This window comes from Eumetopias jubatus, unplaced genomic scaffold (genome assembly GCF_037043125.1).
Source record: "Eumetopias jubatus isolate StellerSeaLion01/CBP00866 unplaced genomic scaffold, mEumJub1_p1.0 scaffold_9, whole genome shotgun sequence".
Taxonomy (NCBI): domain Eukaryota; kingdom Metazoa; phylum Chordata; class Mammalia; order Carnivora; family Otariidae; genus Eumetopias; species Eumetopias jubatus.
Genome location: NW_028274815.1, coordinates 124790562 through 124806590, shown reverse-complemented (window position 1 = coordinate 124806590; position 16029 = coordinate 124790562). Strand labels below are relative to the sequence as shown.

The 16029-nt window shown below is 48.8% G+C and overlaps 1 protein-coding gene across 1 annotated transcript in view; it reads left to right on the top strand.

The window, feature by feature from the left end:
• Positions 1-16029, top strand: part of JPH2 (junctophilin 2) — a 61489-nt gene that overhangs the window by 11232 nt on the left and 34228 nt on the right. The window contains exon 2 of the mRNA XM_028122062.1: positions 8953-9748. Coding sequence (XP_027977863.1) covers positions 8953-9748 — 796 coding nt within the window. The remainder of the gene's footprint in view (positions 1-8952; positions 9749-16029) is intronic.

Genomic DNA, 16029 nt, shown 5'->3' with positions numbered 1-16029 from the left:
GAGGGCTTTGTGGGTCGCAGTGCAGAGTTTGATCTCCTTATGGTAGATACTGCCGGACACCCTCAGATACTGCTCCAGAGCAGGGTCCTCCTTCCCCCCAACCTGCTGGCAGGAGCACTGGTTGCTGATGGCTCATAGTGGGGCACTGTTGTCTGTCAAAAGGAGTTGCCTTGCTCTGTGGGCAACCTATAGCTAATGAGTGCTTGATACAGGAGTTCAAAGACCCAGCCTCCTTGGACAACTCTGAAGGGCCATAGCAGCTCCAGAGATCCCCATGGGATCAGTAGAAGACTTGGTTGCAACAGTTCAGCTTCTTCTGCTCTTGAATCCTGCTTCCTTATAGATGTTCATCCCAAGAGCATTCCCCCCAAATCATTCACATACAATCTTCGCTTGAGGACCCAAGACCATCCTCAAGGCACTCAGAAGCCACTGCAGGGTTTTAGGTGGGGTCACCTGGTCAGATCTATATCTTATTAAAGAGACGACTCTGGCAGAAGCAAAGGGTGGACTGAAGTATCAGGGGAGGTGAGAGATCAGGGAAGATGCTGTTGTAGTAAACTGGGGAGAATTGTGTAGCCCGGACCAGATGGATGAGTGGAGATAAAGAGAAGTGGGGGAAATTAAAGCAATATGCAGAGTCAGGCCTGTCTGTTTCCAAAGCCCAAACAATTTCCATTATTCTGCTGCCCCCAAAGACGTCTTAGGCCTGGCTTGCTTTCTCAGGGACACTGGGTCCATGGTCTTTATCAAGGTGGGTTAGAGCCAAGCTGGGGTGGGTCCCCTATACTCAGGAGCATCTATGTATCTATATATAGGTATCTGTGGCATATGGGCATGCCGTTCACCACCATGTGCATTGGTTTACCTGGTCCAGTTCTGGTGTACCTGGACAAGAGCCACTGACCCCTGGACTCTCTGGTGCTCAGTCCCCTACCTGCCATTCTCCATCTGAAACCCTGTCTGAAATCTGCTGATGACACTTCCATGGTCCTGTCCAAAGATCTTGTCCTAAGATCTGACCCTATGTGAGAGAACTTAGAGAAGGACTGGGGATGGCCATTAGCCCAAATAGATGCGATAGAGACAAGATAGCTATCATAGGAGGTAAGAAGTGACAAATGTCTCAAGCAACGAGGGTATGGAGGAAGGAAGATAGCCCAAGAAGGTTTCCTGAAGGAGGTGGCTTTGAAGCTGGGCTTTGGTGGATCTGGGAAGACAAAACTAGGAGGGTGACTTGGGACGAGGTCATGAAGACCCTGGACTGTCAGGTCAGGACTTCCATAGGCAGCAGCCCCCGCCCCCCCTATTGGAGAGGAGCTAGTCATGATTCTTCTCTCTCCAGCTCTGTTCAGTCCTCCAGGGACACTGATGTGCAGACTTTAGACAGTCTTCTAGAAATCGGCAGGTGTCACTGGCCAGAGGGGGTGGTGTTCTTAGTGTCCATTCTGTATTTGGAGGCAGAATCCCTGATCTGGCCCACATGTCTCTTCTCTATTTCAAAGTAGACTCTGGATCTCCTAGACTTCCCTTGGGCTTCTGAAATGGTTGGCTTCTTCAGAGCTGAGGTTTGGGTGAGGGTTTTCAAACCTTTCAAACTAAGTCATTTAAATTCTTAGTTTGAATTATTCCAACTATGAAATCAGAATGATGACACCTATACTTGTTAGGATATATTTTTTTTGTCTGCAGGTAATAGAAAATCCTAACCCCAAGTGAATTAAACAAGTACTTTCTATAGAAATATAATGTGGGCTACATATGCAATTTAAACTTTGCTAGTAGCCATATTTAAAAAGGTGAAATTAATTTTAATAATATATTTTATTTAACCCATTACCCAAAATGTTATCATCTCTACATGTAATCAATACATAATTATCAGTGAGATATTTTACATTCTTTTTTTGGGCGGGGTACTAATTCTTTGCAATCTGGTGTTCAATGGCCACCTATGTCTAGTGGCTATCATATTGGACAGCATGACTAAAACAGTAAGGATATTTATGATCTCATGTAAAGAAGAATCCAGAGATAGGGCAGTCTCAGGATTGGTTGACTTGGAGGTTCAACAGTGTCAACAACGGCCCAGATTCCTGCCACATTTTGCTCTGCCATCCATCGCGTCAGCTCTGTTCTCAGTAGCTCCCCTCATGGTACCAAGTCGACTACCACAGCTCCAGGGGTCGCCTCCACATGCAGCGACACCCAGCAGCAGAAGACTATGTTTCTGCATGTTTCTCTTTATAAGAATGAGGAGCTCTTTTCTGCTTCCCCTCTGATCTCGATGCTGGATTTCATCAAATGCTCGCATTGAATCTAATCATTGGCAAGGTGGGTAGACAGGAAGTCTGAGAGCGGTCAGGATCTACCCCTGCATAGGGAGCCTTTGAGGCCCAGGGAGGAAGGCTGGGCCCCAGAACAGAATGAGGTTCCATCAGCAAAGGAGAGGTCTGCAGTTGGGTAACCACCAGGATCTGCACAACACCCGCCAGGCACAGCAAGTTACAGGTTTGACCGAAGGAACGGAGCCCACTGGTTAACTGGAGGTCAGCGGAGAGGTTTCACAGCTCTTACTCAAGTTGCATATTAAAACCATCAGAGGTGCTTTATAAAAACTCCAGTGTCCACATAATTTAAATCATACTCTCTGGCCAGGAGGGTGGATCTTGTGCAATAGATGTGGCTTCCAGAAGCTACTGTCATGTGTGTTTAGAGGGTGTGGAAGTAGGTCTCACTGATGAACAGACTTCCCAAATTCTCTTCCTCCCAAGGACAGAAGCTTTAAGGCCTCCCAAGTCAGAGAGGTGCCCAAGTCAGCCAAGCCTGGGCATTCCAGGGGAGAAGCTTGCTTTCTCACAAGCAAGCAGACCAAGGCGGGAAATGGAACTGGTTTCATTCTCTCCCTCTGAGTTCTTTCTGTCCTCCCTGGCTCCTTTTCATCTCTCCAGTTAATCCTGTCTGGGCCAGGTTTCTGAGCAAAGATTCTGGCCCGGCAAAAAGCTAACATTTATGGTGCGCTTACCGTGTGCCAGCATCCTCACATATGGTTCACTAAGTCTGTGGTCAACCAATCCTCCCCCACCGGCCAAGGTCCTCTGCACCACAGCTATGGCTGCCTCACATTTATTTCTGAGGGTCGATTAAATCCAGTCTCTCTGGCACTTGACTCCAAGCCCTGTGAGGGCAGAGATCATGTCTCTTATTTACCACTGTGTCCCCAGCATCTAACACCAAGAATGCAGGATCCACAGCAATTTGAATAAAAGAGTGAACAATAATCTGAAGTAGATATCATTACCTCCATCTTCAGAAGGACAAACGGAGGCTCAGTAGGCTTAAATAGTTCACACATGTTCTAGAACTATTTGGTGTCAGAGTGAAGGTTAAAACCCAGGGTATTCTATACTAAACCAGAAGGGCAACCGCAGGAAGAAGGTGATATTCAGGTTTTATAAAATTTAGGAGCCTGGTGTGAGGGACAGAACTTTGTTATGGCCTTCATGAGACTTTTACACGTACCCCAATAATTCCTGGGGTTTGGGCTGCTAAATCTAGACCTGAACACGTTGGCAGCCACTGCCAGTCACTACTGAGGAACCTATCACATGCTGAGTTATGAGGGAAAAAAGAAAATGTGGTTCCTGCCCCTGGAAGAATGGGAAGGTGTCACTGAGGAGAAGATGCAGATTCATCAGACATTTACTGTGGGAACTATGCTAAAAGCTGGAATCGTAGCAGGAGTAAGCTGGACATGGCTCCCTCCCTCTTGGAAGCCAAAGTCCAGTGGGAAAGGCTTAGTAATTATTTAACTGCAACTGGGAGAAGATCTTAGTAATTATTTAACTGCAACTGGGAGAAGTACCAAGAAGAAGTACAGGGTGACATGACATCACGTAGCAGTACTCAGGGGGTAGGGCTCAAGAAATCCTCCCAGATGAAGTCACATTTAAGCTGAAGCTGAAATATCAATAGAAGTTGGCCAAGGGAAGAGAGGAGAAGATGCTGGGGTGGGGAGGGGCATGTGCAAATGTCCTGAGGTGGAAAGGCAAGTGTGACTGGAGAGTTGTTCAAGATGAGTCAGGAGAGGTGGCCAGGGGTAGCCACACCAGGCCTTGTAGCCTGCTGAGAATCTTGCCCCTCACCCTGAGGGCAGTGGGAAGTCTCACAGAGTCTATAAGGCCAAGTGAGGGGGCCAGCCCAAAGGTTATCAGGAGGCACTTCCTTCCACAGAAAGCTCCTCTCAGCCAGATGGCTGCGGGCGGGGTCCTTCTGCTCCCTCTCTTCGGATGCGGATGCATTCTTCCTGTCCCCAGGGAGAACTGTCCTGTCTTAGAGAGAGTCAGGCTGGGGATGGCCCCAGCACTTGGCTTTTCCCCCTTCCCAGGGCCCCATCACTCCCAGCCTCCCCTGGGTGTCTGTGCCTCTTGCCACTTGCTTGTAAGTTTCCTAATATAGCCTGGCCGTTTCCTCCCCAACTGGTGGCCAAGAGCCGCTCTCCTGTTGCAATCTCAATTTTTCTTGGGCTTAAAGGGACCATGTCAGCCCGTCTCATGCCAACTTTAAGCTAAAGGTAGATTGTCTGATTTAATTTCACAAACTTGTCCAACCATTAGATGTCTTCTGTCTTTCTCCCAGTTTACCAACTTCTCTGTTCTATTCTTGTTCACTTTTCCCTTTCATAGATTTTTTTTTTCTTCTTTCTTCTGAGCACAGTGGAAGGAGCACAGCTAAACATGGATATGAGTTTTGGTGTATTTTTTAACTGTGTTGCCTTGAGTGAGTCTTACAGGAACCATTAAGTACCTCTCTGGGAGTGAGCCATGCAGATTTCTGGAGGAAGAACATTCCAGGCAGAGGGAGCAGCAAATAGAAAGGCCCCGAGGCAGGACCGTGGCTAATGTGTGGGAGGAACAGCAAGGAGGCCTTTGTGGCTACAGTGGACTGAGGGAAAGGGGAGAACCGAGGGAGGTGAGTGAGGACAGAGGAGTGAGAGGGATGTGATCAGGTAGGGTCCATGGATCACTAAGGACTTGAGCTTTTCCTCTGAATGAGAAGAGGCAGAGCAGTGTCATGATTTTGACTTTATTACAGTTGAATTGAATCCCCGTGATAGGTGTGCTAGGAATGGATAGAGGAGCACAGGGTGGAAACAGACCATCGTGGCCGCCATTATGAAAATCCTGGAGGCGAGAGACAAGGGTGGCTTGGGCTACCATCTAGTAGCAGTGGGGGTGGTGAGAAGTGGCTGGATTTCAGATGCACTTGGAAAGGAGAGTTGACAGGATTTTCTGATGGGTATTTGCAGAATGCTGTGCTGGGGTGTTTGCGTTTTTTTTTTTTCCCTCCTTAAAAATTAATTAATTATTAAATCAAGGTATAGTTTCCATGCAATAAAATGCATTTCAAGTGTACAGTCTTGACAAGTGTATACACCTGTGTAACTACCAGCACCGTCAAGGTATAGAACATTTCTGTCAATTCAGAAAGTTCCTGTACTTCTCTTTGCAGTGGATCCCTCCTAGCCACAGCCCTGGATATCTGCTTTCTTTCACTCTACATTCGATTTTTCCAGGCTTTGATGTAATTGGAATCACACAGTTTGTATTCGTTCATCTCTGGCTTTATTCGCTTAGTGTGTTTTTGAGATCCATGCTGTATAATCAGTCTATTCCTTTTTAATGCTGACCAGTATTCCACTGTGTGGCTGACTACCTGTCCATCCATTTACCAGTTGATGGACATTTGGGTTGTTTTCATTTCTTTGTTGTTGTTGTCTCCTTTTTAATCTTCCCCTGAACTCTAAAAAGTGGGTATTATTTTTCCATTTTCCAGAAAAGCAAATTGAGAATCAGAAGAAGTAACTTGTCCAAGGTTCTCCAGATTAGATGATGTCTGAGATCAGTTTGTCTTGGACTTCACATCTCTATCTGTCCCCCTGCCTCCCATACAACGTGACCACATGGGAATGAGCTTGGAAATGGGAACACATTAGTTTTCCATCTATCCATCTGCCCATTTGATCATCCCCTGCACCATGCTCTCATTTCTCTATTCTCTGCACCTGCCACACATGCCCATTTGAACTGGTTTCAAATCCAGTTCTGCTCCTTTGTTACTGGGTGACTTTGGACAAGTCACATAACCTCTCTGAACCATTCCACCTGTGAAATGGAGATCATATTAATATCTTCCTCTGTGAGATAATGCCCAGTGATATTGCCTTTCTCTGTCTCTCTCCACTTCTCTTTGGCCCTTTTACAGTTCATATTCTATGGTTTTTCATGGCTGGTCATTGAAGGGAGCTCTGATGTCCCTCTCCCCACTGGCTGCTCCTGCCTGCTGTACAGAGAGACTGCAAGAACTGGGGACCCTCCCCAACAAATTAAACCAGATTTTCTGGGGGTGAGGCCCGGAAATTGGTATTTTCTAGAGCTTCTGAAGGGCAGCCAGTATAGAAAACTGTGGGCTCAGAGCGTGAGCTTTGGGCATGAGACAGATTTGGGTTTGGGTTCTGCTTCCTTGGTGAAGTCAGTTAACCTCTCAGACCACCATCTTCCTCTTCTGTAAATAAGCATCATCATTGGGACCCACCTGATAGGACCTTTGAGAGGTTTCAATGAGCCCTGGGCACTGTATGTGACTCTTAATGGGGTCTCTTCACACAGAAAGGGCTGGGGGAAGGACAGGACTAGAGGCCTGAGCTGGAGCAGCCTGTGCTGGGAGGGACCGGGCAGTGTGGAGTCAAATGGACGCACTGTCCTTCACCTGCAGAGTCATGGTGCCCAATTCCTAGAAAGCCAGCATCTCAAAGTTAGGCCAAACTTTAAAAGCTTCATATCCAACACATCATTGACAGACAGGGCAATTAAGGCCTTAAGAAGGGAAGAGAGTTGCCCAAGGTCACACAATGAGATGGAGTTTCCAGACAAGTTCAGCCAATCAATCAGCAAATATTTATGGAGCACCCCTATGTGCCAGGCCCTATTCCAGCTGTTGGGGCTGCATTGGAGACCAAAACAGGAAAGATCCCTGCCCTCATGGAGCTTCTATTCTAGTGGGGAAAGAAAAGCAATGAATATAATAATTAAGTCATATGATATCTTAGAAAAGGCTACATACTATAGGAAACAGAAGTAGATCAGGGATACCTGGGTGCTCGTGCAAGTGCAGGCAGATCTGGAGGAAAAGAGTTCCAAGCAGAGGGAACAGCTGGTGCAAAGGCCAGAAAGCACACCTGTTGGTCTGAGCTTAGGAATTCCCTTACCTGGCTCACTGTTTCAGTTCCCTACCCATGCTGGGCATTTGCTGGGAAGAAGGCCATTTGGGTTTTTTTTGGTTAACCAGGGTAAAATAGGAGCTTGTGTTTAAAACAAAGTCTCTGAATTTCCTCCCTCAACTCAGTGAACATTATGGCAGGCACTGTTCTACATGCTGAAGGCATGAAGATGAAGGCAGGGACCTGGCTTTCAGTGGACTACTTACATAGACTCTTGTTCCCAGGAGCTCACGTGCTCACACTAATGGACACACAGGGCCTCCACTGCGGGTATCTCCTTGTACACAACACTATCCTGCACACACATGGTCTCACACAGTCTCAGTTTCCCTAATGCCCACAACCTCATACACTCAGCCTCAAGTGCTACATATTACTCTGTGCTTTAACACTGAGACAGCTTTGCACATTCAGAACCTCCCACACACCCATAATGTCACCTCCAGGAACTTGGACACTTACCCCACTGTGTACACACTGTATTGCACACTCATGGTCTTGTATAATCAAAAGACACTGACATGCATGTCCATAAAAGTCTTCTATACACATGGCCTTGCACAGATACACACTCTCACATGCTTTCCAGCAGAATCCTATGCTCTCTAGCATTCACACTACTCTGCGAACTGTCTTATCCTTTCATGAGCTTGAACATGCACATCACCTTGCACAATAGGATGACTGTGCACATGCATTTAACCTCACATACCAACAGATGTGCCTGCTCACACCACTCCACACTCTGAATTTCTAATGGTTTTGCACCCTCACTCAACTTTGCCTTTCCTTACATACTCAAGACCTCAAATACTCTCATGACCTTATGTTACATCCCATTATGTCACACTCATGTGATCTCAGTCAACCTCTGTGTGCACACTGCCTTGCACACTCATGATTCAACATGCTCCCACTACCTTGCACACTCCCAAACATGCAAATATTCACCTTACCACACAAACTCACTGTCTTGCCCACTCACTTTCTTGCATGTTCAGTCTCTCTTGTGTGTTTCAAAATCTGTGCACTCATTCAAATTCACACTCACCAAACCTCGTCTGCTTGTACTTCACACTTTAAAACTGACAGATCCTATTTTGCACACTTGTGACCTAGCTGTGTTCCTACCAACAGAAATATTCACACCATTGTGCAAACTGCTTCTGGCCACCCACTCATATCCTGGAACACTTGTTTAACGGCATGCACTCTGGGATCTCACCTGCTCACACAGCTTCACACACTGATGTGACTCACACGACCTCACTCTGTCTCGCCCACTGCGACCCGGCCATGTGGCCACCACCGGAAATAGTCACACCGTCGCGCGCAAACTCCTGGCCGTCCACTTGTGTCCTCACACACTCGTTTAACCGCATGCACTCCGGGGTCTGGCCCGCTCACACAGCTTCGCACGCTGACGTGACTCGCACGACCTCACTCTGCCTCGCCCACGGTGACCTTGTGCGTTCCCACCGCCGGGAGTATTCACACCCCTGCGTGATCGCCTCCCGGCTTGCCCACTGACGTCCTCGCACCCTCACGGGCGGCCCCCATCCCCACCGCAGCCTCGCCGGCCCTCCCACCTGCGCGCTCCTCGCCCCGGCCGGCCGCCGCGCGCCCGCAGGGCCCGCGAGCCGGCCACTGACGCGCCCTCTCCTCGCCCGCAGGGACCTACCAGGGCCAGTTCACCAACGGCATGCGCCACGGCTACGGCGTGCGCCAGAGCGTGCCCTACGGGATGGCGGTGGTGGTGCGCTCGCCGCTGCGCACGTCGCTCTCGTCCCTGCGCAGCGAGCACAGCAACGGCACGGTGGCCCCGGACTCGCCCGCCTCGCCCGCCCCCGACGGCCCCACGCTGCCCCCCGCCGCCATCCCGCGCGGCGGCTTCGCGCTCAGCCTGCTGGCCAACGCCGAGGCGGCGCGGGCGCCCAAGGGCGGCGGCCTCTTCCAGCGGGGCGCGCTGCTGGGCCGCCTGAGGCGCGCCGAGTCGCGCACGTCGCTGGGCAGCCAGCGCAGCCGCGTCAGCTTCCTCAAGAGCGACCTCAGCTCGGGCGCCAGCGACGCGGCGTCCACCGCCAGCCTGGGCGAGGGCGCCGAGGGCGCGGAGGGCGCCGACGAGGCCGCGCCTTTCGAGGCCGACATCGACGCCACCACCACCGAGACCTACATGGGCGAGTGGAAGAACGACAAGCGCTCGGGCTTCGGCGTGAGCGAGCGCTCCAGCGGCCTGCGCTACGAGGGCGAGTGGCTGGACAACCTGCGCCACGGCTACGGCTGCACCACGCTGCCCGACGGCCACCGCGAGGAGGGCAAGTACCGCCACAACGTGCTGGTCAAGGGCACCAAGCGCCGCGTGCTGCCGCTCAAGAGCAACAAGGTCCGCCAGAAGGTGGAGCACAGCGTGGAGGGCGCCCAGCGCGCCGCCGCCATCGCGCGCCAGAAGGCCGAGATCGCCGCCTCCAGGTAGGCCCCGGGCTGGGCGCAGGCGGGGTGGGCCTTGCTGGGGAAGGGGTTCCGGGCAGGGCGACCCGGGAGGCCCAGGCTCTGAGCCTGTTCTGCTTCTTTCACCATCAGGGGTACCCCCTGACCTTTAGAGCGTTAACTGGAGGCACTTTTGGTCCCCTGTCCATCCATCCGTCTGTCCATCGATGCATCCACCTGTCCACCCATCCATCCACTCAACTACTCTTGCCCACCCATTCACCCAGCCCTCCATTCACTTAACCCTTCCATTCTTCCAGGCCTTCTGATAGCCACCTGAACAACCATCTGTTCACCCCACCTACCCACTCCACTTTGTTTACACATTCATCCTCCAGACACCCATCCAGCCACCCATTCATTCATTCCTTCACCCAGCCCCTCATTCACCTAACTCCTGCACTAACTAACCTCCTGAATAACCCCTCCATGAGGACAACAACCTCGTTACTCAGCCTCTCTGACCTCAACCTGGATAACCACAACCTCATCCACCCCCATCCACCCATCCAACTTTCCACCCTTCTGCCCACCCAACCCTCCAGTTACCCACCTATCCACCCAGCCACCCAGACACCCATCCAGACAGCCATTCAACAACCCACGCATCCCCTTATTCACTAACCACCCACATTCACTCAATTACTTCTTCCATCGACCAAGTCTTAACATCCATCCATGCATTCATTCACCTAACCACTTCCATTCACCCAGTCTCCTCCATTTACCCAGTCGCTCCCATCTCCCATCACCCAATCATGCTTCCATCAACTGAAACAACACACTTCCACCCACCTACCCAGCTCATGCAAGCACCCATCTATCATACAGCCAGCCAGCCACCTCTAGAGCCCAACCATAACTTCCATTCAACAATCCCTCTTCTCTTCCACTCACCCAGCTACTGTCACCCATCCACCTACTAGCCCTGTGTCCATCCACCTTCCTGTCCATTCAGCACCCACCCTTTCTTCTCAGCACCCCTCCATGTCTTCTCATTGTCCTTCAGAAAAAGTCTTAATGTTGTCTGCAAACATTTATAGTTCTCGCTGTGTACATGGCACTGTTCTAGTAGTTTACAAATATTGACTCATTTAATCTCCTTATAAGACCCGTTCTGGTTTTATTTCCATTTTACACATGGGTTAAATGAGGCTTAGAGATATAAAGTGACTTGTCCCAAATCACCCAGGTAGTGAGTGGCCCTTCATAATCTGGTTCTACACTCCCATTCAGCCTCATTTTCTACCACTCTTGCCCTGGACTTGAATTTTATTCTGTGTGCTAGTCATGCTGGCCTTTTATCATCCTTCTTTAGTTCTTTCTGCCGGAGAGCTTTTATTCCTACTGGTTCTTTGCTTAGACTGCTCTTCCTCCGCCTTGCTGCCCATTTAATTCCTACTCCTCTTTCAGAGCTCAGGTAAAGCCTGACTCCCTTGGGGGGCTGATGGAGCCCAGCCCCCTGTTACAGGCTGACCTCACAGGATTGCATGGACATTTTCTTACAGTGTCTCACATTTCAACCTTACGCTGCTTGTGTGATTTGTTTTCAACCTGCTTTTTATAAAGGGTTTTTTATGCCCCACTGTTCTGAGGCCTTTACGTAAATTAACTCTCTTAATCTTTACAACATCTCAAAAAAGGTAGGTACTGTTATTATTCCCATCTTGCAAATGTGGGGTGAGCTGCAGGGAGGGCAGCGGGTGTGGTGGGACAGTGGTGAAAAGCACTCGTCTGTTCCGGTGCCCGTAGCAATCCTGCTGGGGGCTCTAAATGACCTGGGCTAGAGCTGTGGCACCGTGGTCTTCAGGGTAAAGCAGACATAGGACCAAATCTTGGTTCTATCATCTGTTTGCTCAGAGACCTGGGAAGATCAGTTTGCCTATCCAACCTTCAGTTTGCCCACCTGGGGTGCTTCCATTTCTTAGTTGTATGTTCTTGGCCAAATCGGTTTTCGTCTTCAATATCAGTTGTGTCATCTATAAAAATAGGGTTAGTCTGAGGGTTAAGAAAGGTAGTACAGGTCCCGTGGTTTACAGTCCTGTCATGAGGTGAGTTTATGGGGAACACTCAGGAGCAACATTTGTGGGGAAGGGAAGGAAGCTGGGTTGGGCAGAGGGAGACGCTGGGCTGCAGTCTCCACAAAGGCCTCAGCCAACCACAAGAGGTGTGCTGCAGTGGAGATGACCTTCACAGTCATCCCTAGTTGAGGAGAGGGCACTGGATCTTTATACCCTCTGCTCTGGCTGCAGCTACCTTCCAGAAAGGAGTGTGACCTGGGGCTGGACAGTTCTCTTCAGCCACAGGCCATCCCTGGGCAGGGCTGATAGGTGGTGCCCCTCTGACCAGCTGGGGGAGGAGGAGAGGAGAAATAAGCCTTTGGGTCCTGAAGAGGAAACTGGGGGGCATGTCACAGTACCCGCTACAGTGCTGGACACCTAGCGAAGGCTCAATAAGCATTACTAGTCATTGTCGTCATTTAATGAATTCATTATACAGATGTGGAAACTGAGGCCCAGAGAAAGAATGTAATATCCCCCGAGACCACCTGGCAAGCAAGTGGGAGAACCAAGGCTCCAGCTCCTAAATTTCTGATTCTTTTTTTTATTAAAGATTTTATTTATTTATTTGAGAGAGAGAGAATGAGATAGAGAGCACGAGAGGGAAGAGGGTCAGAGGGAGAAGCAGACTCCCTGCCGAGCAGGGAGCCCGATGCAGGACTCGATCCCGGGACTCCAGGATCATGACCCGAGCTGAAGGCAGTCGCTTAACCAACTGAGCCACCCAGGCGCTCCTAAATTTCTGATTCTGAAGCTTTAACCAGCACATCTTGCTATCTCTGAACTTTGTAAACTTTAAAATGGTGTGAATGTGTGAGCAGTTAGTATCATTAAGATGGCCCAGTTTCCCCTAGCATTGAGTTCTTATGTTACCATAATACACTGGTCACAGCCAACACTGGTACATTACTGTTAACTCCAGACTTCGTTTGAATTGTACTAGTTTTCCCACCTCTATCCATTTCCTGTTTCAGATTCCATCCGGTATCCCACAGTGCATGCAGTGGTCATGTCTCCTTAGTCTTCTCTGGTCTGGGACAGTTTTTCAGCCTTCCCTTATTTTTCATGACCTTGACAGTTTTGAGAACTGGCCAGGCATTTTGTAGAATGTCCCTCAGTTTGTCTGATGTTTGTCTCATTGTTACACTGAGGTTATAGGTTTGGGGGAAGAAGACCACAGGAGGTAAGATACCATATCATATCATATCATATCATATTGTATCATATCATATATCATATCAGGGGCATGTGGTCTTAACATGACTCATCACAGATGACATTAACCTTGAACACCTGATATCTGCCAGGTTTCTCTGCTATAAAGTTACCATTTCCCCTTCCCCATTCTCTGTTCTTTGGAATCCAGACACTAAGTTCAGTCCACACTTAAGAGGGAGAAAGGTCTGGAATTAAGCTCCAGAGGGAGGAGTATCAACATACATTAGCTGGAATTCTTCTGGAAGGAAGATTTGTCCCTTCTTCCAAAGGGAACATTTTTCACTATTAGGCCAAGCGTCTATCATTGTGACAGGCATAAGCCCAGACTGTCCTGGGCCACCCTGGGACATGGCAGAGCTTACAACAGGTAAGAGCTTAGGCTCTTGATTCAGAAGATCATGAGTTAGAGTTCTTGCTCCTCTGTGTGACCAAGGGGCTTCACCACTCTGAACCCTGGATCTTCTTTCCTCCTAGGGTTGTTTTGAGGAGTAGATGAGCTAATGCCTAGGAAATGCCTGGTGCAGCAAAAGCGGTCATTGTCATCATCTAACCTGTTCGATTTTAAAGGTGAGGAAATAGAAGCTTGGGAAGAAGGAGGGATTTATTTCCCCAGGCTCTCACCTGGTGGGGGCAAAATCTTGCCCCTCTCTGCCCCCTTGCTTTCCCTGACCTCCTTGTCCTTGCCACCAAGGCCTGTGCCCTTGAACATGACGATGTTGAGCTCTGTTTGAGAAGGCTACCAGGCCCATAGCTGGGAACTGAATCTCTGGAGTGAGAAGGTGTCCAGCTTCCTCCACAAGATCTGCCGGGAGGGGAGAGCAGGGGAGATTTGGATTCCTCATGTGTCTAGGGAACACGTCCTGTATGCCTGCAGGGCTCTCACCATGTGGGGGGCAGCTCCCTGGCTCGGTTTTAAGCTCAGACTGATTTTCCAATTAAGGGAATCTTTGGGTTAGGAGGAAAAGCAGGATTGTCTCCCTTGCAGGAGTTTTGGTGAGTAGTCGAGCTGCAGAGGAACAGGGAGCGTTCCTAGCAGCCACCAGCCTCCTTGGCTCAGGCAGACCTGGGGTTTCTCTTCATTGTGGCCTCAATCTCCTGGTCCTGGGCTTCCATGGGACTTGTCAGCTCAGAGTCTAGGATCAGGAGAGCTTTCCCAGGGGGAAGAGCATCATATCCTCCTAAAATGGGCTGTGGCCTAAAAAAGATTCTAGACCTGCAATGTCCATTATGGTAGCCGTTCAGTGGCTGCCGAGCTCTTGAAATGGGGCTGATCTGAACTGAGATGTGCTGTTAAGTGTGAAACAAACACTGGATTTCGGAGACTTAGCAAAAAAAAAGTGTAAAGGAACCTGTGAATTTTACATTGATTTTTTTAATATTGATTACATGTTGAAATGATTATGTTTCAGATGTGTTGAGCTGGATAAAACATCATTACATAATTGTCAAATTAATAATATTAACATAATTATTAAATTAATTTTATCTGTGTTTTTTAGTTTTCTGAATGTAGCCATTAGAAAATTTAAAAATTATACATGTGGCTCACATTGTATTTTTATGGGGCAGTGTTGCTCTGGACCCATCCAGGGCTCTAAGAGATAGTCTGACTCCTTCCCCAGCCAGATGGGAAAATGGAAATACAGAAAGGGACAAAGACATATCCATAGCCACTAAGTGGTTGAGCGGGAGCTAGCCTCAGGTCTTCTGATTTTGTGGCTAAAAACTCTTTCTGTGATGCCTTTTAAGGTCATGGATCCTGGTGGAGGGAAGCTGGATGTTTGGGGAGGGCCTGAATGTTTCTGGTTGTCAGGCCAACACTGTGATGATAAATGGCTCCCTTCCATAAGGAGCACAGGGAGTGGTTAAGAGTGCTGCTTTGCCCTTGCTTTTTGCTTGTCATATCTTGTCTTATCTCCAGACTTCAGTTCTCCCCTCTCTGAAAGGAAAATAATGGTATGACAAGGGATAAATCAGAAACTGCACATGAAGCACTCAGCACAGGGCTAGAAGCAGCAAGGATTCAGTAAATGTTAACTGCTGTTGTCATTGTAGTATTTCTGTTGTCATGTCCGCACAGCAGAGGCCGGGGCTGGCCTGCAGGAGTTCTCAGCTACCCCAGGGCCTGAGGTTTGGAACATCTCAGGTTTTGTGCCAGCATGGCATCCTTTGGCCCTGAAGACAGGACCCACTGAATTGGTCTGTCTTCTGCTCCTTTACCTCCCCATTCCCTATTTCCTCCTTAGACTGGCCCTGGAAATTCCCAACTTGAGTGTAGGGTTAGAGTTGGCTTTGCAGGTTACTGGGAGGTGATTTCTCAGGTGGGCAGGAGTGTGTGTTACATTAGCTAAGAGCTTGGGCTGTGGTGTTGGGTGGACGCAGGTTTGAATCTGGGTTCAACTTCCTATAAGCTGGGTGACCCTAGGCAAACTTACTTCACCTCTCTGAGCCTCACATTCCTCCAGTCAAATGAGAATTAAATTAATTCCTTCTTCAAAGTAGTGTTGAAGAGAGTAAAAAAAAAAAAAAAAAAAAAAAACCAGCTATCGTTGAAGCTAACAAACAAGGCGGTATAAGCTGTTACTATGAATCCTTTATCTGTAGTGATTTAAGAATCTGCCCTGAGAATGAAATTGCCCAGAGGGAAGACCTGTCTTCTCTCACAGTCCTTACAACTGTGTTTCCCAAACTTGCCTCTTCTGCATGCCATCTCCCAATTCTTGCTACATCACGTACTTCCTCTACTTACTTTCTTAGTCTCTTATCTTTAAATCAACTTACTTAAAAGTACTTATGCACATTTATTGAAAAGGAAGACTTTCTAATCCCTGTGGAAAGTGGGAAACCAGTATCATGTTCTGAAACAGAAGTGAGACTATTAATGCCAAAGGTTCTAAACCCAAAGTCTGCTCTCTTTTTGTTAAAAAGAGACATTGGCAAGAGATTGCCAGGTATGAAAGACCTATATGCACCTGGCCGAGGTTT